Below are 20,916 nucleotides of genomic sequence, written 5' to 3'. Positions count from 1 at the left end.
AAGTCATAAGCAAACAGTAAGAAGTACTCATACAGGCAAAGAAATAATTTTTTTGAAAGGACACACAATAGCTTTTCCAATAAATAATTAACAAATTCCAATTAGTCTACAAATACTGAGAGTAATAGGTATTGTAACACCATAGAATACTAAATTGCATTTGTGAAACTCTGAAATATATATGTATGCAGATACAGCCTGTGACTTATAATTATTCTGCTGTAATACAAAATGTCTTGTAAGTACTTGTCCTGTGGCATTAGACTATATGGTAGGGAAGCTTATTTGTGTCACCAAAAATGATTATTTGTAAAACAAATTTTATTTTAAAATGCCCCAGTTTTTTAATTTTCAAAAGGTTAAGGAGTTCTGTACTTTGCCATCCTTTACTCAATTATTTTTCAGTCACAATTTTCATATACCATGCCCGATTTTAAGAAATACATCTGTAAAAGGCCTGAGTGACATTACAGTACAGAAACATCACTGCACATTAGTCACAAGAAGATGGTATCTACAAAAACAGGCAGAAGACATTCATTTAACGCATGTATTTGGCTTTCCTCTATTTCCCTTTTAGTATTTAAACCTGCTACCAATTTGAGTTAATTAGTGTAATATTGAAAAACGTTTTAAAATACAGTCCAGTACAAATGGACATGTTTGCATAATAATACATTTTATAGATTTCAAAACATTTTTGAATTTAAACTCGAGTACTTTTATTTATTTGTTAACATTCAGACACATTTTTCTCTAAGAAGATTAACTATACTTCTTTATTAATGCACAAGTGGATTTTTTTCCCTACTGTTAAATATAAGCACTTCTAATGAACCACCAATATGACACCATACCATGCTGATCACTACCAAACCCTCACTTCTCTCCTAAAGAAAAATACAAGCTGCCCAGTTTCTGCAAGGTCAGTGAAAAAAAAATCACAATTAGCAGTGTGGCTGATATTTAAACTATGAAATTCCTTTCTTGAGAAATATTTAGTAAAGGTTATTGTTAGCTTTTGCTTTCTTAAATATATACTGTGCTAAAGTTACATTAACTTAAGCATCTTCATCATAAATGCAGTCAAATGTAACTGTACTGCTTTGACTATATGATTAAGATGACAAACTTTATATTTATATATATATATACACACACACACACACACACACACACACACACATATATATATACATACATACATGTGTTGATTGTGAAATTTTGTCAACAGCTCAAAGAAACATAAAATGATAATTAAGTATGATGAAAACGATGTATAAATAGGTAAATGGATCCAATGTCAATACAATGTTTGTATATAAAAATATAAATATTAAATATATAAATATTGTTAGTCTGTTATAATATAAAATTGTGTTCTTATTTCTTAGTTCTTCATTTTTATTGTTGCTCTGTTTCCTTTCACTACTGTTAAGATTGCTGAGATACTTCACACATTACTCCTTACAACATTTTTAAACCCACTATCCCAGTAAAGGGTTGCGGGGGCCATCCTAGCAGCATTAGACACAAGGCAGGAACCCACCGCGGATTGGGTGCCAGTTCACTGCGAGACACACTTGTACACAAACTTGAGTCCATAATTAACCTAATGGACACAACTTTGGGATTTGGGAGGACAACCAGATCACCTACAGAAAAATTCACACTGATAAAAGTCATTCCTATGCAAATGTTGTACAAGGGGAAGCAATCTCTAGATAGGCAGTAGTAGGAGGAAAACTCTTTACTAGCAGTCGGACAGACTCTCTACATGCCAGCATGAGCGAAAGGATTTGCCTTATTTAGTACCTAAAACCATAGGTGCAGTGGTGAAAAAAGCTGATTGAGCTTGTGAAACTGAATAAGACTTTCTTAATATTATAAAGATCAATAGGTCAGTCCAGCAAGGAACTGGTAGTTTACTGCTGACACCAAAGCCAACGTGAATATACTTTGTTTCATAATCGTACTTATTCAATTATGTATTCCTCCCCTAGTGTTTCTTTGGTTAAAAGGCTATTTTCTAAATTGTAAATTCTTTTGCATTCTTTTCCTTCAGGGTTAGACTGACCACAAGTTAGTCCATCCCATCACAATATTTACAATTTACAAACTTTTTTTTCATTCCAGTATTTCAACCCTTTAAGACCAACAAGCAGATGAAGTCTCTTGTTAAAATTAAGCCTTTAACAGTTTACTTGTTGCAGCTGTCTTATCAGGTAAATCGAATAACTGACATAATCATCCTCTTTGACACTGGGTCAATTATACAAATTAATATGTATAATTTGTCAATGGAAAGAAAATAAAAACAAATTCTAGTGCTCCTAATCTGCAGTTTATGCTCAATATTTCATACTTTCTGCTCTACAGAAAACCTCCCTGGGAAATCCATTCTCTGATGCCCCTTACTGTTCATCTAAATTTTCTGAAAACTTTCTTTATAACAATGAGATGTTTGTGAAACTCGGGAAGAGTTATTTACCAATAATTTACCAGCTTCAAAGGTAATAAATAGTACTAGAGTGTTGTACCGTGTTAGCCATTATGAATGTACTGAGCAGTCAAGCAAAATGACACCTTTTATCGGCTAACTAAAAAGATTACAATATGCAAACTTTCGAGGCAACTCGGGCCCTTTCTTCAGGGGCCCGAGTTGCCTTGAAATATTTCAAAGGCAATATAAACTCTTATCACATCCTTCTTTTATTTTGAGGTTATTCAACCAAAATTCACAGGATACTTAAATTCTGACTGTTTTATCTCTTACCTGGTAAAAAAAAAGCAACATGAAAAAAAGACATTGTTTCAATATGTAAGCAAAAGTTTAAGAACAACATTTTAGTTCATTTTGTCACCTGATAGATGTGGTTAAGCTTAAAATGCTTCAGCAGCAATAGGAGAAGTGCAGATATGGCCTTGACAATAATTTCCTTGTGTCTATTTACATCAATTCCCAGCTTCATACTCTGTAGGACTGTTATTCTGATTAAAAAAAGAGACACGTTTGAAGCTCTTACTTAGTTTTCTAATGTAAAAAACAAAGATTATTTATTAAAATAGCAATATAAACAATTACTGCTTTTAGCCCTTGTTTTTGAAATTACTTTTCAGTTTATTTCAAAATAAAAATGTACCTGTCAGTTAGTAATTTTCTAACCCTCTTAGACTCAAACAGGGTCACGAGGGAGATGGGGGTGGTGCTGAAGCCTAACCCAGCCAGCATAGTTCTCAAGGCAGGAACAAACCTTGGACAGGGCACCAGTCCATTGCAGAAATGTAAGTGAATTTGCTTTATATAGAAGACACAGCAGGTGGCATAAGTAAAACATAACAAAATTAACCTTAAGGTAAGGAAGTAAAGGGTTTGCAATTTTATGTTTGAATAAAAATTTCAGTAGAAGAAATCTGCACTTCTGGTGCCTAATTGCAAATATGCTTCCAACTAAATACCTTGCATACAATACTTTTGCAAACAATGCATCTCATATATTTAATACAAGGCCTTTGTATTTGACTACTTGTATATGGCAAAACCTATGAGTGATTTATTAAGTTATTTATTATGGCATTTATTATACAAATCACACTTGTATGAAAATCAAGTTTGTTTTTTGTATTGTATGTCTTTTCATTTTTAAATAGCTTCAGACAAATGCGTCCACTGAATAATGAATAATAGTAATATTCTAAATCAGATATACAGTAAGATAGGGTGGTAAGGTGGCAGAGTGGTTGGAGCTGCAGCATTACAACTTCAAGATACTAAGTCTGAATCTCAGCCAGGTTACTGTCTGTATGTAGTTTACACATTCTTCCCTGTGCGTGCATGAGTTTTTCCCAAGGTGCATCAATTTTCCACCTACGTCTCACAGGTGCCTAATTACACTGACTGACAACTTTAATTTGCCTTTATATAAGTCACTTTGGATGTATATAGAAAAAGAAAGAAAAAGTAACTTCCAATCATGGATGTGTGTTTAAATGAAAAGAGGTATAGGATAGAGGAAAGTTCAAAAGTAAACATGTTTTTTATGCATGAGTATTAAGATGAAATTGTCTAACATAAGTTGGGTGTAAAATGAGTTATTGAAAGGAAACAAAATAAATCCAACCTGTTTTGAGGAAAAATGTAAAAACAGAAAGTTGAATAGCAACAGTTTAAATGAAAGGCCTATCAGGTCAGGTCAGGGAGTATACACTGGTACAGTGTTTTGCCACACACACACCACACAATGAAACAGCTCTGGATCCCCTTGGCCTGGTCCAGCGGCTCAGGTCGTCAACAATGAGGATCCTGTAAGCCGGATCCTTTATGCAGTAAAGCCTGGATCTTTGTTTTTATCCAGGACACTCACAAGCCCAGACACTCAGAATCCTCGCGAAGTCTCTCGAGAGGCCTGATCAGAACCTCCATTGACTCCGCAAAGATCATGGCATCATTGGCAAAGTCAAGATCAGTGAATCCTCTTCACCAACAGATACCTTACAGCCGCTGGACCCCAGAACCCTGCGCAACAACCAGTACATACAAGCACTGAACAGAATAGGAGCAAGAACACACCTCTGATGAACCCCAGAATCAACTAGGAAAAACACAAAGGTTCTGCCTCCACTTTGAACAGCACTCACAGTACTGGTGTACAGATCAGCGATTATATCCAGGAACTTTGGACAGTGCTTACCACCAGCCTTGAGAAGTTCACCTCTGATACCACAGATCCCTGCAGACTTCCCTACCTCAGCTGGTTCACCATCTGTGCAATCTCAGTGAGATTGGGTGGTTCACAGCTAATTGGAGGATTAGCTCAAGAACCATGGACCCAGAGATGTCCAACGTCCTAGCTGGAGGACCAGCTTTAAACAGCTGCTCAAAGTAGCCAGCCCAGTGGGTCACAATTGCAGCGTCATCAGCGACTCTCCAAGGAACAGATTTGGAAGTGCGTAATGCTTTGATTCCCCTGTAAGCAAGAGATGGTGTGTCACTTACAGATTCCTCTAACAAACAGCTCCTTATCTGCCCTCAGAGCCCTCGCAGCTGTTCTTTTCAGTTCCTAGTACAAACCAGAGTTTCCATCAAGCCATGTGCTGAGACTACTCTTGATGATATCCAGGGTGCCCTGTGAGATGAAACACATCCTTCTGGAAACACCGGCAACACCAACACAACTCTCATCAATCTTCATGGTCTTGTCACAGAAGGTCTCCCACATCACTTTTAAGATCAGAAGTCCCACCCAAGTCTGCAAGTTCTTGACACAAACTGCATGCAAACACATTAGAAACAGTCTGATCTTGGAGTCTGGCCAGATCTAGCCTCATTCTCATAGTAGGTGGTAGCCTACTGCACCTAAGCTGGATCACCAGAGTAGCAACAACAAGTCTGTGGTCAGAATTCACAAACTGTAGACATTGTAGTTGTGTAGGATCCTCCAGCATCTGACCACAAAAATGTGATCTCCTTCACTACAACACCAGTATTGGAGTACCAAGTCCAACGATGCAGCTCAGGGTGCTGGAACCAGGATCCAGTGATCTGCAGACCCTGACCTTTTGCAAAGTCAAGGAACATGGAGTCACTTTCACCACATCCGCCAGACCCATGGGGACAGACACATTCCTCATTGCCAGCCCTGTGCCAGTGGTCGCACTGAAGTCACCCATGACCATAATGGCCTGACCCCATTAGCTCTCCCAACGGTTTTGACTCTTCCAGGGATGAGGCTCTTGGTGGCTTTCCCCCCATCCCCTTCATAATGCAAACAGCATTCCTATAGGCGGCTGCAGCAGAGCTACTCCAACGGAGAACAGAAAGGAGTCTTACCCCCAAGATTTCCCTGAAAGTTGGAAATACCTATTTTAAAAAGGAAAAAAAAAAACTCTAATTTTCCAGTCTGTGTGCCTACACGTATGCCTCAGTATATAAATTTCTAGGATAATGGTGGTCCTATTTGAGGTGCCTTACACTCAAAGCTACTGTGATAGGTACTGGCTTCTCATAACCATAATGCAAATGGATAACGGGGGAACAAAATGGATGAATTGATTAATTTTTTTTATAATAGTATGTTAATTTTTTGTTTATACAAATGATTCTTGAATTTGCTATCTTTGACCTAGGTAAATAAATATATGATTAAAAAGAAAAATGTGCCCATTAGATTAATATAAAGATTGGCTACATGATCTTTTGCTTTGAGTGGTGGGATGCACTAAAGTAATATGAAAGGTTTATCTGTTTGTTGAACAAAAAGTCTTTATTACTCACGGCATCTCCTCTGGAAGTACATCAGCCAGGATGTTGATGGAATCAGTCTTTGCCTTTGAGGTAGGAGCAGCAGCAAGCAGAAGTTTTAGCAGAGCAATCTGTAAAATACAAAATGCATCTAAATTAATATGCATAACATTCCACTGTAGATGTTATTTCCTCTGAAATTACAGTATATTTCTGCCATATGTTGACTAGTGATTAGTTGTATTGCTCATTTTGTTAATATATTCTTTATTTAAATGCAGTTTTTTCCTAAAAAGTGAAGTTGGTAAATAAAGATATGACTGATATATATCCTGATCAAATAAATCAGGTATGTTATACATGCACTTAAAAATCTTAATATATGTGATTAATTAAAGACAGAGAACAAATATAAAGAATCTGCATCTCCAGTGGTTTTCTTATACAGAGAACAGATTGCTGATATTTTCTTAAAATTTGCTTTTCAATATTTTTCACTTTTATTATTACCCGTGTCCATTATGTTATTTTGGAGAAGTAGTGAATAAGAATGATATGCTTTGCTGTGCTGGTATCATAAAGTTTTTTTCCCTGTACACATTCTAATACAACTACATCTATTTTGTAGGACGGTGACACAATCTGTGCACAGAGCATTAAATGTCCTGAATGGCCATATTAAGATCTTATATTTTGTTAATAGTAGGTTTCATACTGGTGGATAGGCTGAGCTACTATTAAAAGTATATGGTTTGCATAAATGACAATACTGTATGTATGACCGATAAACCAAACTAGTCCATTTCAAATGATTTTTTATATAACATTTGACAGTCTCCTGAACTGAAGGAGAGATTAAGAAAAGTTCCCTTGAGCTAAATTCACCAGTTTTTCAACTGCATAAAAATGCAAAAAATAATTTAAAAAAATGTGGTACAATCTGACAAAGTAGGAAATTCTATAAATAAAGAATTTCTGTTACCCATATCAAAGTGAATGCTCATTTAGCATTATAGCTCTTATTTATTATACACCGTCAGCATAGCACTGCCAGATCTAAACACTAGTGTGGAGAATTGCTCTCATACTAAAGTGATTATAGCTGCAGGTGGAAGTCCCATTTTACTTATGGGTGCCAAGCAGAGTTGTGTTGCGGTGCAACAATCCATTACCTAGCGAAAGTGCTGTGAAGAAGCTGCCTGTTGTTACGGTTCTGCCTTTGTCCAGAAATGGCTCCACAAGCTTAATGACCACAGATTCGGAAAATTTTTGTCCTGGGTTATAACTCAAAACACAGTTCAACATAATGTTGCCAGATGTCTGAAATCGCAGCAAATCTGTTGTTTTTCACACGTTCTGCATGGGTGTCTTTTTGTCAAAGCACAATTGTCGCATGATAGTCTAATAGTGGTCATGGGACGTCATATTTTTGATTGCTGGTACAACAAATAGCTTTGAGCAAGCATCAACCATAGCACCAACTGTGGTCATCACTGCTGCTGTGAAAATAAACGCCATCAACACAGAGAGGGAGAGGCAAGCTTGTTGTACCACGTGAACATCACTGACAGAATAAAACTGAATAATAAACTTAAAAAAAACGCTATCTTTTACAAGTAACCAAAATTTATACCAGGTGTTACAAACTCAAATCAAATGTACGATTTTATTATATTATAGTAATAATAAAAGCAGCTCACTACTCAAAAGTGCAGCCCCTGGACTCAAACCCACAACCTTTTGGTTATAAGGCAGCAGTTCTTACCTCTGCAACATCCAGGAATACATATCAACTTTCTGTCAAATGACATTTGAGCTTGGGTTTTTAACTCATTGACAGCAACATATAAATTGAATGATTTTTTTTTTCTTTGGTTATATTCTTTAACAAACACACATGTGTTTACTTGATATTTGGACTAAAGTCTTCACACACTCTTTGAGACTGACATCAGCTCCGTCAGTGGGGGATGGGATAGCAGGCTGCATGCTGCTTGTGTTGATCAAGGAATTTAAAATTGGCCCGGGATTATGAGTTTTTTCATAGGAGTCAGGGATTCTAGTGTTAATTCATTATTTGCTTTACTTTTCAATATACTGCAAAAATTATAGTATGCTTTCGTAGAGTTCATCAGCAACAACTCTGGTTCAGTGGAGGATCCTGCTTATGTATAGCTAGCAGTTATAGTATCAGTTATTTATTCTATTACTTCTGCTTCAAGACTAGCACGGGCCTGGAGACAGAAAATCTCTGACTTAGAATTTATGCTCACCGTTCTGCAGAATACTCCTGTTAGAATGGATTGGTTGGTGTAAATGGGGTGTTACTGGGTGGTATGGGCTGCCATGGTAGATCTCGAGCTATACCATTGAGCATTTATACTTTGATCAATTTGGCAGTGGTCAAATAGCGGAAGCACTTCTGGATCATGAAGAAGATCCACAAAACCGGGAGGTCTTCTCCCAGCTGCACCCCCTGGCGACACCCAAGAACCCCAACTGGACTGTCCTTCTGGACTTTGAATTCCATGTAGCCTTGCAGGTGTCCATACAGGGATCATACTAGAGGAGCACTGACATCTACTGTAGTGGGGAAGGTGTTTTTCTTGACAGTGTCGTACACTTTATTATTCTTTCATCATGACTGAGATAGTAATCAGGTATCATCCTGGATGGGTTAAGCCTCTATCTATAGTATCCGTCCATTACAGCCTCCAAGGCCAAGCCAGGACTCACCCCTCATCTCAGTCCACATTCCTGTCTGTCTGTTAAGGCACTTACACTCCAAAAATAAAGCCAGTGTTATATGCAACCCTGAGAAAACCAACATTCACAATTTATATTTGTACACTGCTTGCATTTAACCTCAGCAGATGCTTTACTATGGGCTTTTCAGATGACCCCATGTGTTTCTTATGTTCCTCCAAGTCTCTAGGTGCCTTCCTACACATATTCTGAGAATGCCCTACGGTTATGGTTTTGTGCTATAATGTATTGGCCTCTCTCATCTCTTTCTTTTCTACAAAATCCCTTTCTCCCCTCAACTTTCTGTCTTGATTTCAGCAGAAGATATTCTCTCTAGGCACAATTGCTGTTAAATTTTTTTTATCTTATTAATTTCTGGCAAGACTAGAATTATCTGTGGCACAAGTGTATGTACCCATGTAGTGGGGTTGAGTTTTTCTTCTCTCTCTCTCTATTTCCCTTAATGCTGTTGTATCTTCTACTTCATGGCTATCTCTGTTCATACAATGGTGGGGTAAGTAGGAACACAGACTAGGGGAGAGGGTTAGTTGGGATTGGGGGTGGTGTTTTACTGTCCTAATATAATGTACTTTACTGTGGTTTGTCAAGTTTGTTTATGATTATTAATTAAACCAATTAAAACTTAATAATAAACAGCTCTTACTTTGTCAAACTGTCTTAAAAGGTTAAGTCTGCTTCTATTTTAAAACTGAAATCACGCTAGAGACTGAAAACCCCAATTTTTCTACCTTACACTCTTAAGCTACTTTCCTGTATTTAATAATAACTGACTCTGTTGTACTTAATATATGGATATAAACTTGCTTTTCTGGGTAGTATTTCATTTCTAACTTTATGCTAGGTCTACTGCGTCTAATAGAATTTTTTTTAATTAAGTATTTGGAATTAATTGTTTCCTTGTGTTGTTTTATATTGCATTTTCTATGTACAGTTAAATAAATACTGGTGTGTGAAGCCAACTCGGAAAAATCTGAAATCAGACACAAAAGTAAACATGGTTTGTAATTGCTTACCACATACTGAGATAAGTTAGGCAGCATTCCCTGGTACAGGATTTCTGTGGGAGTCTCTTCAACTTCCTCCTCTCCCTGTCATAGAACATTCAATAGAAAGTTAAGATCAAATTGAACACAATTCTCTTTTTTTGCCAACACAGTAAGTGAAAACCTATGTCAAATCAGGAAAATTAAATTTTTTGTAATAAACATGTCATTAGAAAACTTGTTGGTTATATTTTGGAGTGAAAATCCTGCTTTTTCATTTTTTGATAGGATAAATTTCTATGCTGAGATTGCTTTAACATAGCAAAATTCTGCATCTAACACAATGTGTGCACTAGTATCAATAAAAAAGTTCCTTCTGGTGTGAATGGTTTTATGTAAGGGCAGCCGTGTGCAATCATAAAAATGTCAAAACAAACAAACCTGGGCACCTTTTAAAGAAGAAGTAATCAGAAGCCAGACATTCATTCAGTGTTTTGGACAGACAATTAGAGTAATAGACACACAAATCATGATATGATTTACTTACACTTTGATACAATTCCATCCATACTAAAGACGAAATTCAAAACTATAAGCCACAGACATCAAAGGTAACTTACAAATTTAGATTTTAAGTTGGTTAATTGGTAGGAGACAAAAAGTAAAGCGACGAATGCTTCATATGGGATGAGTCATAAACGAGACCCTCATAAAATTGTGCTCGGACTGTTGCTTTTTCTAACTTAAATTAATGAAATAAGCTGAATTAGTTTATAAACTCATGATATTTGCAAACACTACTAAAACTGGAAGCATAGAAAATATCAAGGAGGTAGCAAGAACAATTCATAAGGATCTTGACAATCTTCAGCATTAGGCTAGAACTTGAAAAATGCAACTTAATATAGACAAGTGCTTAAAATAGGCAAAAGGAACTTTACTCATAATACAAGACAGTGATGGCTTTATTCATTTTAGCCCATAATGGCTTTTTTTGTAATTCTTTATGCAGAATTTGTGGAATGCCCTCTGGAGTGGTGCCTACACTCACTTATCCCACAATGTTGGATGCATAGGTTCTATTTATAGTATACTGCTTACATATGTAACAGACTAGATTAGACACATATATACACACATTTGTAGAAATGTTACCACTCCATCTCTAAACAATACTTCCAAATGTACTTAAATGTGCTTTCATGTACTTAAAATTCTTTGGAAATACAGCAAATTATTATTTTCATGAACAGAATCACAAGACAGACATACAATGAAAACGAAAAGCTAAAGACGTTGAAACGAGCTAGTAAACACCATCGGAAATAAATGAAGTTTAACTAACTTACGTACCAATGTCATTGGACACTCTTGCAGCTCATTCTCCCTTTTGATCTGAACTTCTGCAATTGATATGTATTTGTGCTAGAATTAAAACATACACATGAGCATCCTAAGTTAAAAGTTCCTGATATTCAAAGTACAGAAATTAGTTACTGGGAAAAAGGAGCCATGCCACACTCTTTGCAAAGAGGGAAAGTGCTCTTGCTTCTCTTTGCATACTTTGTCTTTCAAGATCATAACATGCTATGTATTGTACTCAGGAAGCCAAGTTGAGATACTGGTTTTGAACCTTGGTGCAATGAGTTCTCCTGTACCATAAAGTTCTCTGGAAAATTGTGCTTTTGCTATTTTGGTCAGTGTAATACACAAACAAGGATGACACAGTGACAAAGTAGGTAGTGTTTCTGCATCATTGATCAAATACAACATTGGGTTGATGCATATGTGCAATATGCAAATTCTCCTACTTTCCTTCAGGTAGTTTGGTCTTTCTCCCACATCTCCAAAGAGAAGTGTTTTGGGTCAATTGAACATTCCAAACTGGACCTGGGTATGCTCTATGATGGACAGTTGTCCTGTCTACAGCTGTTTACTGCCTTGCACCCCCAGAATAGGTTGTGGGTTTCAGAAAGTAAATTACTTACTATGCCACGGACTCTTTAAATCCACAAGTGTTTTCTTCTTCCTCGAAATAAGAGTGATGGTGGGAATAATTATGAAAATGTGAATGTTTATGAGAACATTTTTGGCAGAAACTTTGGGTTCATACTGAACATAGTCTTTTCCTTAAGGAACTGTATGTATGGCTGATCTATTCCTAAGGCATTTAATTCACTTGCTACTGATGTCATAACCAAAAAATATTTCCATCCTGATGTCAGTTTTTTAGAGAGATTACTGAAGATTGTACTGAATTAGTGCCATGCTAATATTTTAGGTGGTTTTACAAAATTTGGCAGGAGTAATCTGAGAAGAATTAGATTTTAAATTTTCATATTATAGCATTTATGGAGGGTTTCCTAGAGACAGAAATATTAGAATGTCACCTATAAGACAATTTATTAATATTTTTGCATGTTCTGCTGCTCTTCCATCGGTTTAGGGCAATCAAATTTGCAGTGTGGTGTTTTCCCTTTGTACTGGTTGTCTTGCTTGAGATGCATTTATTGTTGTCTTGTTGTGCGCGGTGAATGGCATAGATATTTTCCTGCTGTTCATTTCCTCAGGCTATTTGATGAAATGAGATATTATTCTGTATGATCAGATTACCTCCATGCAATTCATGTTATGTGGGTTCATCACTGGTTCCTAGGTGCCTTTTTATTAATCTAAAAGTGGGGTGTGTGTGCCCCAGCCTCTCAAACTTGCATCTGTTACAATTGTTATGTCTTGTTATAAGGAACATGTCTGTTGCATACATTAGGTATTATGTGGCCAAAATTTTGCATCTGGTTACTGTGAATCACGTCTCTGGGGGTTTTAAAGAATTTCATTTATTAATGATTTTAATGGTCTTGCCGGTAGCTGAATCAACACAGAAACGAAGCTCGCATGTGTGATCTCGATAGTTGATAACTGAGGATGCAGCTCTGTGCTTAACAAGCATCAGCTGGATTAAACAAGTATTAAAAAGGGTCGGTTAAGTGTTAAAAGAGAACAGAGAGAAACAAATGAAAGAAGTTCAGCTTCCAGGTTTACCTTACTAGCAAGAGAGCAGGACCAACAGCATCAGATCTCCTGATAGTTAATCCGAGAAGCAGGTCCGATGACTGTTTACAAATTCTGTACAGTGGCGGTATTTTAAAACTTCTGATTGTGTAGATTATCGTGAACAGAGAATCCTGAGTGAATACAGATCACTGCAACATCATTGAAGAGTAGGGCAGAGCGGAAGGAGATCACTAAAGGTTTTGCCATGTAGTGGGGAAAGGTTGGTATGTTCTCTTTTTACAATGGTCAGCACTAAGAGGAATTTGTCTCTCTATCTTGGCAGAGAGAAAGGAAGAATCTTATGATTGATTTTACTGTGTATTAATTCTATTTATTGTACTCCAGAGGACACAATTTTCTAGACATGATTTTATTAAAGATTTACCTATTTTGTTTAATCGCAATGTGACACTTTAATTTTATGTACTTCATAAATACTACACACTTTTGAACAGAAAGTATCATCTGCCTCCTCATTTCCTCTGGTCCATCTCAGTCATTACTATTTGATTTTCCTATAGAGGATGGTGCACTGGGGCATCACACTGATGTTGCTTCCTTTGAGAGTCATATTTTGCTGCCTTCTCCGTTTTTCATGTTGTTACAGATGGAATAAGTGCAGCCCCATTTTTTCCACAAGCTGAACTTTGGAAGTAATGTATCCCAGCAGTTGGTATTGTGTCTTTTTATGCAATATCTAATATAAATGTATTTAGTTCATTTTGCTAGTGCTAAGATCATAGACAGTCTTTCTCCTTTTATCATTGCTTTTTATTGAGAAAGCCTATTTTCTCACTGAGGTGGATGATTTGTTCAGATTTGATAAAATCAGAAGTCTTCCAATGTATAATCAATCCAAACAACTGGAATATTTTGATCAGGGCGGGATTAAGACCTTTAGAGGCCGTACGCGCATAAAAAAATTTTGGTGCCTACACATATATCTAATTCAAATTATAAACAATAATAAGCTATAAAATAAGATTTTATTTTTTCAAAACAAAACTTACAGTAAGATGGAAAATAATGTTTATTTTGCAGTTTTGCACCATATGGCCCATGGTAAATCAGACAATGGAATATTTCTTTGGTGCCCTATTTCCCTTGATAATCATTTCCCCTTTCTTTTTTGCTTTTTTGTGAGATTATTTTTAGGAGTCTGGACCACAGTTCACTTCATTTCACTTCAATTCAAAGCAATAAATCTTTCTACAAGCTTCTTTAGGTTTCCTCCGACAGTAGAAATAAAGGTGTTAATGAGAGTTCTTTGTCCCCTTATCTAGGGATAACACAATAATGACAAATGTTGTGAAAATGTGCAAAAAACTGATTAGCAATGGATGTTGGTACTGCAAACAATACAGCGGTGATAACACAAAAATCTGACCAAGCTTTGATGACTGTAGAAGACAAACAAATAAGATAATACCACTGCAAAAATAACTGTATGACAAAAACTATTCAAAATGTCATGAAAACAGACTAGAAAAAAAATCATACAATTCAGAATTCAAAATACCCGACAGAAAAGAACAAAAACACAACAATATATACAGAATAGAGACTAGATAGTGAAAGCAGGATATGAGAATAAATCATGCAAAAGATCTCCAAAGACACATGAAGGGGCTGAATTTCAAAATAAAGTCAGTTACATAAATATTAGACCAATAGTTCCTAATATTTATCCAGAAAATGTTATCAGAGGCTAGACAAAACTATCAATGGAATCTTTGCACTATATTTTTACAAGATTAAAATTCAACATAAGGGTTTTTTTTTTAAAGAAGAATGGGGTAGGTTTCCTTCATTCTAGTAACAAGATAACTGTAGAATATAATAAAACAAAGAAACAAGTAATTTAACACCAACTTGGGTGTTTTAAGACAGAGAAAAACTATAATATTTCAATAAAGATATTGTTTATGCCATAACCATTATATTAGTCTAAAGTTCTGAGCACAAAAATTATTGTGAGTGCAAGACACAGGGTGATAAATACAATATGAAAGGAAGCGAAGTCAGGCAAAAGTCAAAATGAAAAGTGAGAACCTAGCAGCAAGTTGAGAGTGAGCCAAAAAGAATAGTCTTGAAACACAGAGCCAAGATCAGAACCTGAAATGAACCCCTCTTCTTGAATTTGAAAGTTACACTACTGAGAAACACAAGTGCATAGTTTTTTTCCAATGAGTAAAGGTGCACAAGTAATTGTGTATTAATGATGGTTCCAATTACAGCTGCCATGATACACTAATCACAAAAAGTGGCAATTACTCCAGTTCATTTTGTAATCCTTCTCTGTCAGAAATCTGAGGGTTCCCAGTTACAGACTGCTCTAAAAAACAACACATAAGCACAGGCACCTTCCTTAACCACAAGTTAATTTGTGAATTGGAGGCACTAACCTATTATGAATAACTACAGATGCTTTTAGGAGTCTAATTCCAAAAAATATATTTTAGAAACTGTACATTTCATTCATGTGTTTGCAGCAGTCTTCAGAAACACTGAAATGTAATGCTGACCTGAAACTTTTCAAGCTTTGATAGATTGGCTGGAAGTACTCAGTATTTACACTATAAGGCATGTTCTGTAACCAGCAGGTTATCAAAAACAAATTTAGATAAAACAAGCCAACAGAACTTATTTATTAAAAGACAATACAATGTAAACTGTGTGCAGCAAAGGTTTTAGAAAATGACAAACACCTAAAGCAACAGATACATTATCCCCTCCTAAAAAATATTTTTCCAAAGTTAGGATGCTGTACTGACACAAGTTTCGTTTTATGTAACACAACTCACTTGTGATTAAGTAGAATCATAAAAGCATGAATGTGCATGTTTCATAATATTGATAAGGAATTTACAAAAAAAGTAGATGCCCACAATCTCTTTCTTTAAATGAGTGAGTCTTTCCTTACAATACTTTCTTCAAGAACAAACACAAAACTGCTCAAGGATTTAATCTGGACCAGGCAGTAGAGCTTTTGGTAGCAGCATATTACAGTACGTTACCATCTAAATATGTCTTACACATGCTAAATGTTAATGTTGTATACTAAAAACATCTGACTTAGCAAATGACACCATAAATTAGGGAGTTCATAAGAAATATAATAGTTTACATCAAATATTCCATCCACCCATTATCCAACCCACTATATCCTAACTACAGGGTCACGGGGATCTGCTGGAGCCAATCCCAGCCAACACAGGGCGCAAGGCAGGAACAAATCCCTGGGAGGGCGATAGCCCACCACAGGGCGCACACACACACACACACACACACACACACACACCAAGCACACACTAGGGACAATTTAGGTTTGCCAATGCACCTAACCTGCAGGCAAACTCCACGCAGGGAGGACCCGGGAAGCAAACCCAGGTCTCCTAACTGCGAGGCAGCGCCACCATGCCACCCTGCATCTAATATTTGAAATATTAAAATGAATGCTTGAATTTAAATGATTAAAAGTCTAAACAGTTTAAATATGATAGAAATGTGTCGTTCCACCATCTAACAGAAGTCCATAAAGGTCTAGATCCCTAGAAAAGAATAAAAATTCCAAAATAACATCATATTTATAATCACTGACTAAAATGATACCCCACATTTTTATGTTTAACATTTGTTATTTTCAACCTTCTAGGAGTGACTCTTAGAAGGCTAGGGCCACAGGTAAAGAATCAAATACCAAAAATAACAATATACTCATGATCACCCACCTCGAAATAGCATATTGCTCATATTACTCATTCCACATACCTATATTTTATGAAAAGGAGTATATTTTACCCATCTTCCCCATTAAAGGGAGAACCCCTGGGATCAGTTGGTGTGGCAGGCACAACTTTGACTCCTGATCATAAGGATGTAATTTCCTACATAAAATGTGGCCCATAAATGGCAATAAATGTGGGTTTTTTCAGGTCTAGAGGGCTAAAAATAGAGGCAATCCAAAACAATTTGACGCCTTGCTTAACTAGAGATCAAGATGAGTTGAACGGTATATAATATGCAGGGATTTTCTTATACCAGTGAATCAGGCATCAGACAAAACAATCTGAAGTGATTTCAAAGCATTCATGAGTAATTATTATAAACAATACATTTAATGTGCTTATGTAAACTGTATCAGGTTGTGTTTATATTCACTTCTTAATCTTGCATTACTGCTATTTAAAATTTTATGGTGTACTTTAATTTTTACATATATATTACATGAGATTTTGTTTTCTAAATACAGCACAACCCCAACTTAATATTCCCATGCATATATTTTTGGGTGCTATGTAGTGAAGACAGCTTGTTTTTTTAAAAAAGTAGAAAAGTAACTATTTTTTAAAAAGTAAGCATTGCTAACATAAAATCACTGTCAATATTACCATAAGAAAGGAAAAAAGCAACTGAAACAAGTTCCCATCTAGCTATTAATATTAGTTAAAACTCAGTAATTTATTAAAATTATATAAATAACCAAGAACACAGAAAAGAACTGATAATTGTCACCTTTGGTATTCACTTTACAATAATCTTAAAGATTTTATTTCCATTCTGAACATACAGTACACAGAAGCAAAAGCGTCTCTTTGGGCACTGATGAACCAATACCATAGCTCAGTCTGTTGTACACTATACTACAAACAAACTAAGCATGGCACAAACTATAATTCTGCCCTGTCCTTGATATTTTTCAGCACAATCACCCTTTTTGGACATCACTGAAACTGTTTAACACAACAAGGCTTAATTGCTCTAATCTCCTGCTTTCATATCACCTGCAGTCCCCTAGTAAAACCCATGGTATGTTTTTATCACTTAGGAAAGCTGCACCTTTCTTGTGTAAATAATTATTTAAAACACCTTTTAGGTTCTGGTAGATACTGGTGGTTCTTTACATTAAGAAATTGCAAATAATATTAGTTCAGTCAATTCAGTCTTACATATGCTTATGTGATTGCTTTCCTCTTCCATTCAGTTCTAGAGAAGTTACCTTTTTTTGTACTTCTACAGTTAGTTTACCTAAAGCAGCAGGAGGATGGTACTAGTGTATGAGCTACTTGTGAATGCACATCCTCCCCAGTGTCTTCCTTAGTTGCACTGGGTATCTGAACAGCTGTGGAATGAGTGAAAAAGGAAAATATACAAAATATCAAAGAAAACACATAAAAAATACAAGTTTATGTAACTGCTCTCATGAGAAAGTTGAAATTGTAAAATAATTCATAGTTGAAATTGCACAGAATATTTCCCTTGTTCACCAGTGCTTTTCAATGTGAGATTAAGTCTGTACAGCGCAATCTGTTCAAGATATTAAAATAAAACTTGAACTGTCCTGGCTAAAATTTCTTAGAAGAATTTCAACAAAATCACTCCAAGGGTGGCCAAGCTGTTTCAGAGAGACAGATATGGCTATCGCAGCGAGTGCTTGTGGAACAGTGGGTACAATGCCAAGCATACTGTGCCTAAAATGAGAAAATTATTAAAAGCTGTCTCAGTCTCCATGGATGTGTGTGCTCACTTGGCTGCGGGAGGTTGGTGGGGTGATTGAAATGGAGTGTGTCTGTATGTTAGGGTGTGGTCTGTCTTGATTGCTCCATTAGCTTTCCGTGGTCTGTGAATGAGGCGCTGCACCCACGGGATGAGTTGGCATGGCAAAGGGCAGAGAGAAAAAAAACTGAAACAAGCTCAGAAGAAATAGAATAAAACAGACTGGCCACTGAGCGATTGAGCGACTAGATAAAGAAAGCATGGCGGTTAAAAGGAATGGAAAGGAAAAATGTGAAGAGAAACAGGAGATAGAGAGCGTGAGCCCATTCAGAATAGGCAGGTGGTCGGGAGCAGAGCCTCAGGGTGAGGAGCCTGAGGCCGAAGAGAAGGCGCTCCTACTGAGCGATTGCCAGGGAGTAGGAGCAACTGATGCTGATGGACAGGTGGCGGAGGATGTATGTGGCTTGGCATAGCACCCCATGGTTGCGGAGGTCCCAGCAATGGGGACCCAAGCCTGTATAATACGGTTAACTGCATCTGTCAGTTGGGTGTTTCCTCAGTTGCTAGATTCCATGTGGGATAAGCCGAGGAGACGTTGGCTTTTAAAAGGCAGCATTGGGACACACAAGTTTTAAGAAACAGTGAGCAGTCTCTCGGATGTTAACCTCGGGTTTTTTAATGTAATATTTATTGGATGGATTCTACCTTCACTGTCTGCATTTGATTTTATGGATTATTTATGGATTGATACTACACTGCACTTTAATTTGGACACTTTTATTTTTTGGATTCCTAGTAAAAAGCACTGTTGTACTTTTTATCCTACCCATTGCTGTATGGATGTGTCTTCATCTGCCTGGCTTGGTTACAGAACAAACAGTGGTGGGTTCAAGAGGCTACCAGAAGGACCCGGTAGCATGGAATTGACCCATACTATCACAGTGCTTATCACATTATATGCAAACACACCTAATATGGAAATAAAAAACATATACAATAACATAAAAAACAAAAAAAAAAAAACAGCACAAATGAATAAAAAGAATAAAAATTAGAGGTGGTAAAGCCAACCCTGGTAAAACCATGGCAATTTGATTGAAACCTGTAACTTCTGGCAATGACTTTCACCTGTACAATTATGAATAATGTTATAATCGAGCAAGTACAAACATATCCCATTAATCTGAATTACACCACTATGTGTTATCAAGGAAGAAAGTATGGAAAACTGAACAAAAAACAATTTCAGGTATATCTAATGGAACTAAAAGCTTTACGTAAATTAAGTAAATGCATTTATATACTATTATATCAGTAACACCTGGTTTCTTTTCTGTAATTTCAAACCAGCCTTTTAAAGTTTGACATTAACTATGTCACAGTTTCTAATATGGAATCTTCCTCAGATCAAGATGTGCCAGGTGCAGCATATTAGAAGAAGCCAGTGGAGTGTACTCAGGGCACACTGGAGGGATTATATTTCTCTATTGGCCTAGTAATCTCTGGGAAATCCTGAAGAGAAACTGGAGAAAATTGCTGTGCATAGGGTGGACTGATCAGTCCAATTCAGTGTGTTACCACTGCAACCATCATTAGGAAAGGGCGAATAAAATGATGAATATGATAAATCATATATACAAAGACAGACAGACAAAAATGGAGCGATGCGTCAAGTTCTATACTGGAAAGCAGCATTTCAAAAAAAAAAAAAAAAAAAAAGAGGAAACGTGAACAGGAAAGGTAGGCTATGTTTTGCTATACTCTATTGACTATTTGTTTCCTATGTTCTTACATTAATAAAAGAGGAATGTTTAAAAACACACAACAGTTCTGTTTAATTTTTTCCAATTATTCAGGCATTTATTTAGTTTATATTTGATGAACTGGGCATACTATATATGTTAAATGTATCAACCACTCGTTCTTTGCAATGAACTAATGATACATCCAAGTTTAGATTAAGCCTTGTGCAGCCTTAGATTAGTGGGTATGGAAGATGTACAATCATTAGGATCATACTGTATTGTAATCTCTTAAAATTTAGCACATTAAATTCTGTTTTACCATGCTTCACGTTTTTTTTTGTATGGTGTTGAAATACTGGAGCACAAAGAGTTAGCCTTATTGAGGTTGTTGGTCATATACTGTAATACTAATAATTTTTTAAAAGGTTTTCCTTTTTCCCGCATGTATAAGTTTCAACCACATTTTCTAAAAAAATTTAGAACTTTACCTGCTTTAAGGTTTTCACACTTTCATGAATGGGCCTTGGCAATCCTACCAGAGTCTCTGTATCACTGCAAATAACAAGCAAACTTAAATCAATGTATATTAAAATTGATTAATCAATGCAGCTTGCACCAAATCCTAAAAGCA

The 20,916-nt window shown here is 36.2% G+C and overlaps 1 protein-coding gene across 3 annotated transcripts in view; it reads right to left on the bottom strand.

Moving 5' to 3' along the window:
• Window positions 1-20,916, bottom strand: part of strip2 (striatin interacting protein 2) — a 166,690-nt gene that overhangs the window by 7,010 nt on the left and 138,764 nt on the right. For all 3 annotated transcript variants that reach the window (XM_039760984.1, XM_039760985.1, XM_039760986.1), the window contains 5 exons: window positions 20,774-20,837; window positions 11,344-11,415; window positions 10,021-10,095; window positions 6,275-6,372; window positions 2,865-2,991 (listed from right to left, as the gene is read on the bottom strand). In XM_039760984.1, the coding sequence (XP_039616918.1) occupies window positions 2,865-2,991; window positions 6,275-6,372; window positions 10,021-10,095; window positions 11,344-11,415; window positions 20,774-20,837 (436 nt within the window). The remainder of the gene's footprint in view (window positions 1-2,864; window positions 2,992-6,274; window positions 6,373-10,020; window positions 10,096-11,343; window positions 11,416-20,773; window positions 20,838-20,916) is intronic.

This window comes from Polypterus senegalus, chromosome 8 (assembly GCF_016835505.1).
Source record: "Polypterus senegalus isolate Bchr_013 chromosome 8, ASM1683550v1, whole genome shotgun sequence".
Classification (NCBI taxonomy): Eukaryota; Metazoa; Chordata; class Cladistia; order Polypteriformes; family Polypteridae; genus Polypterus; species Polypterus senegalus.
This window is presented reverse-complemented; position numbering and strand designations above follow the sequence as displayed.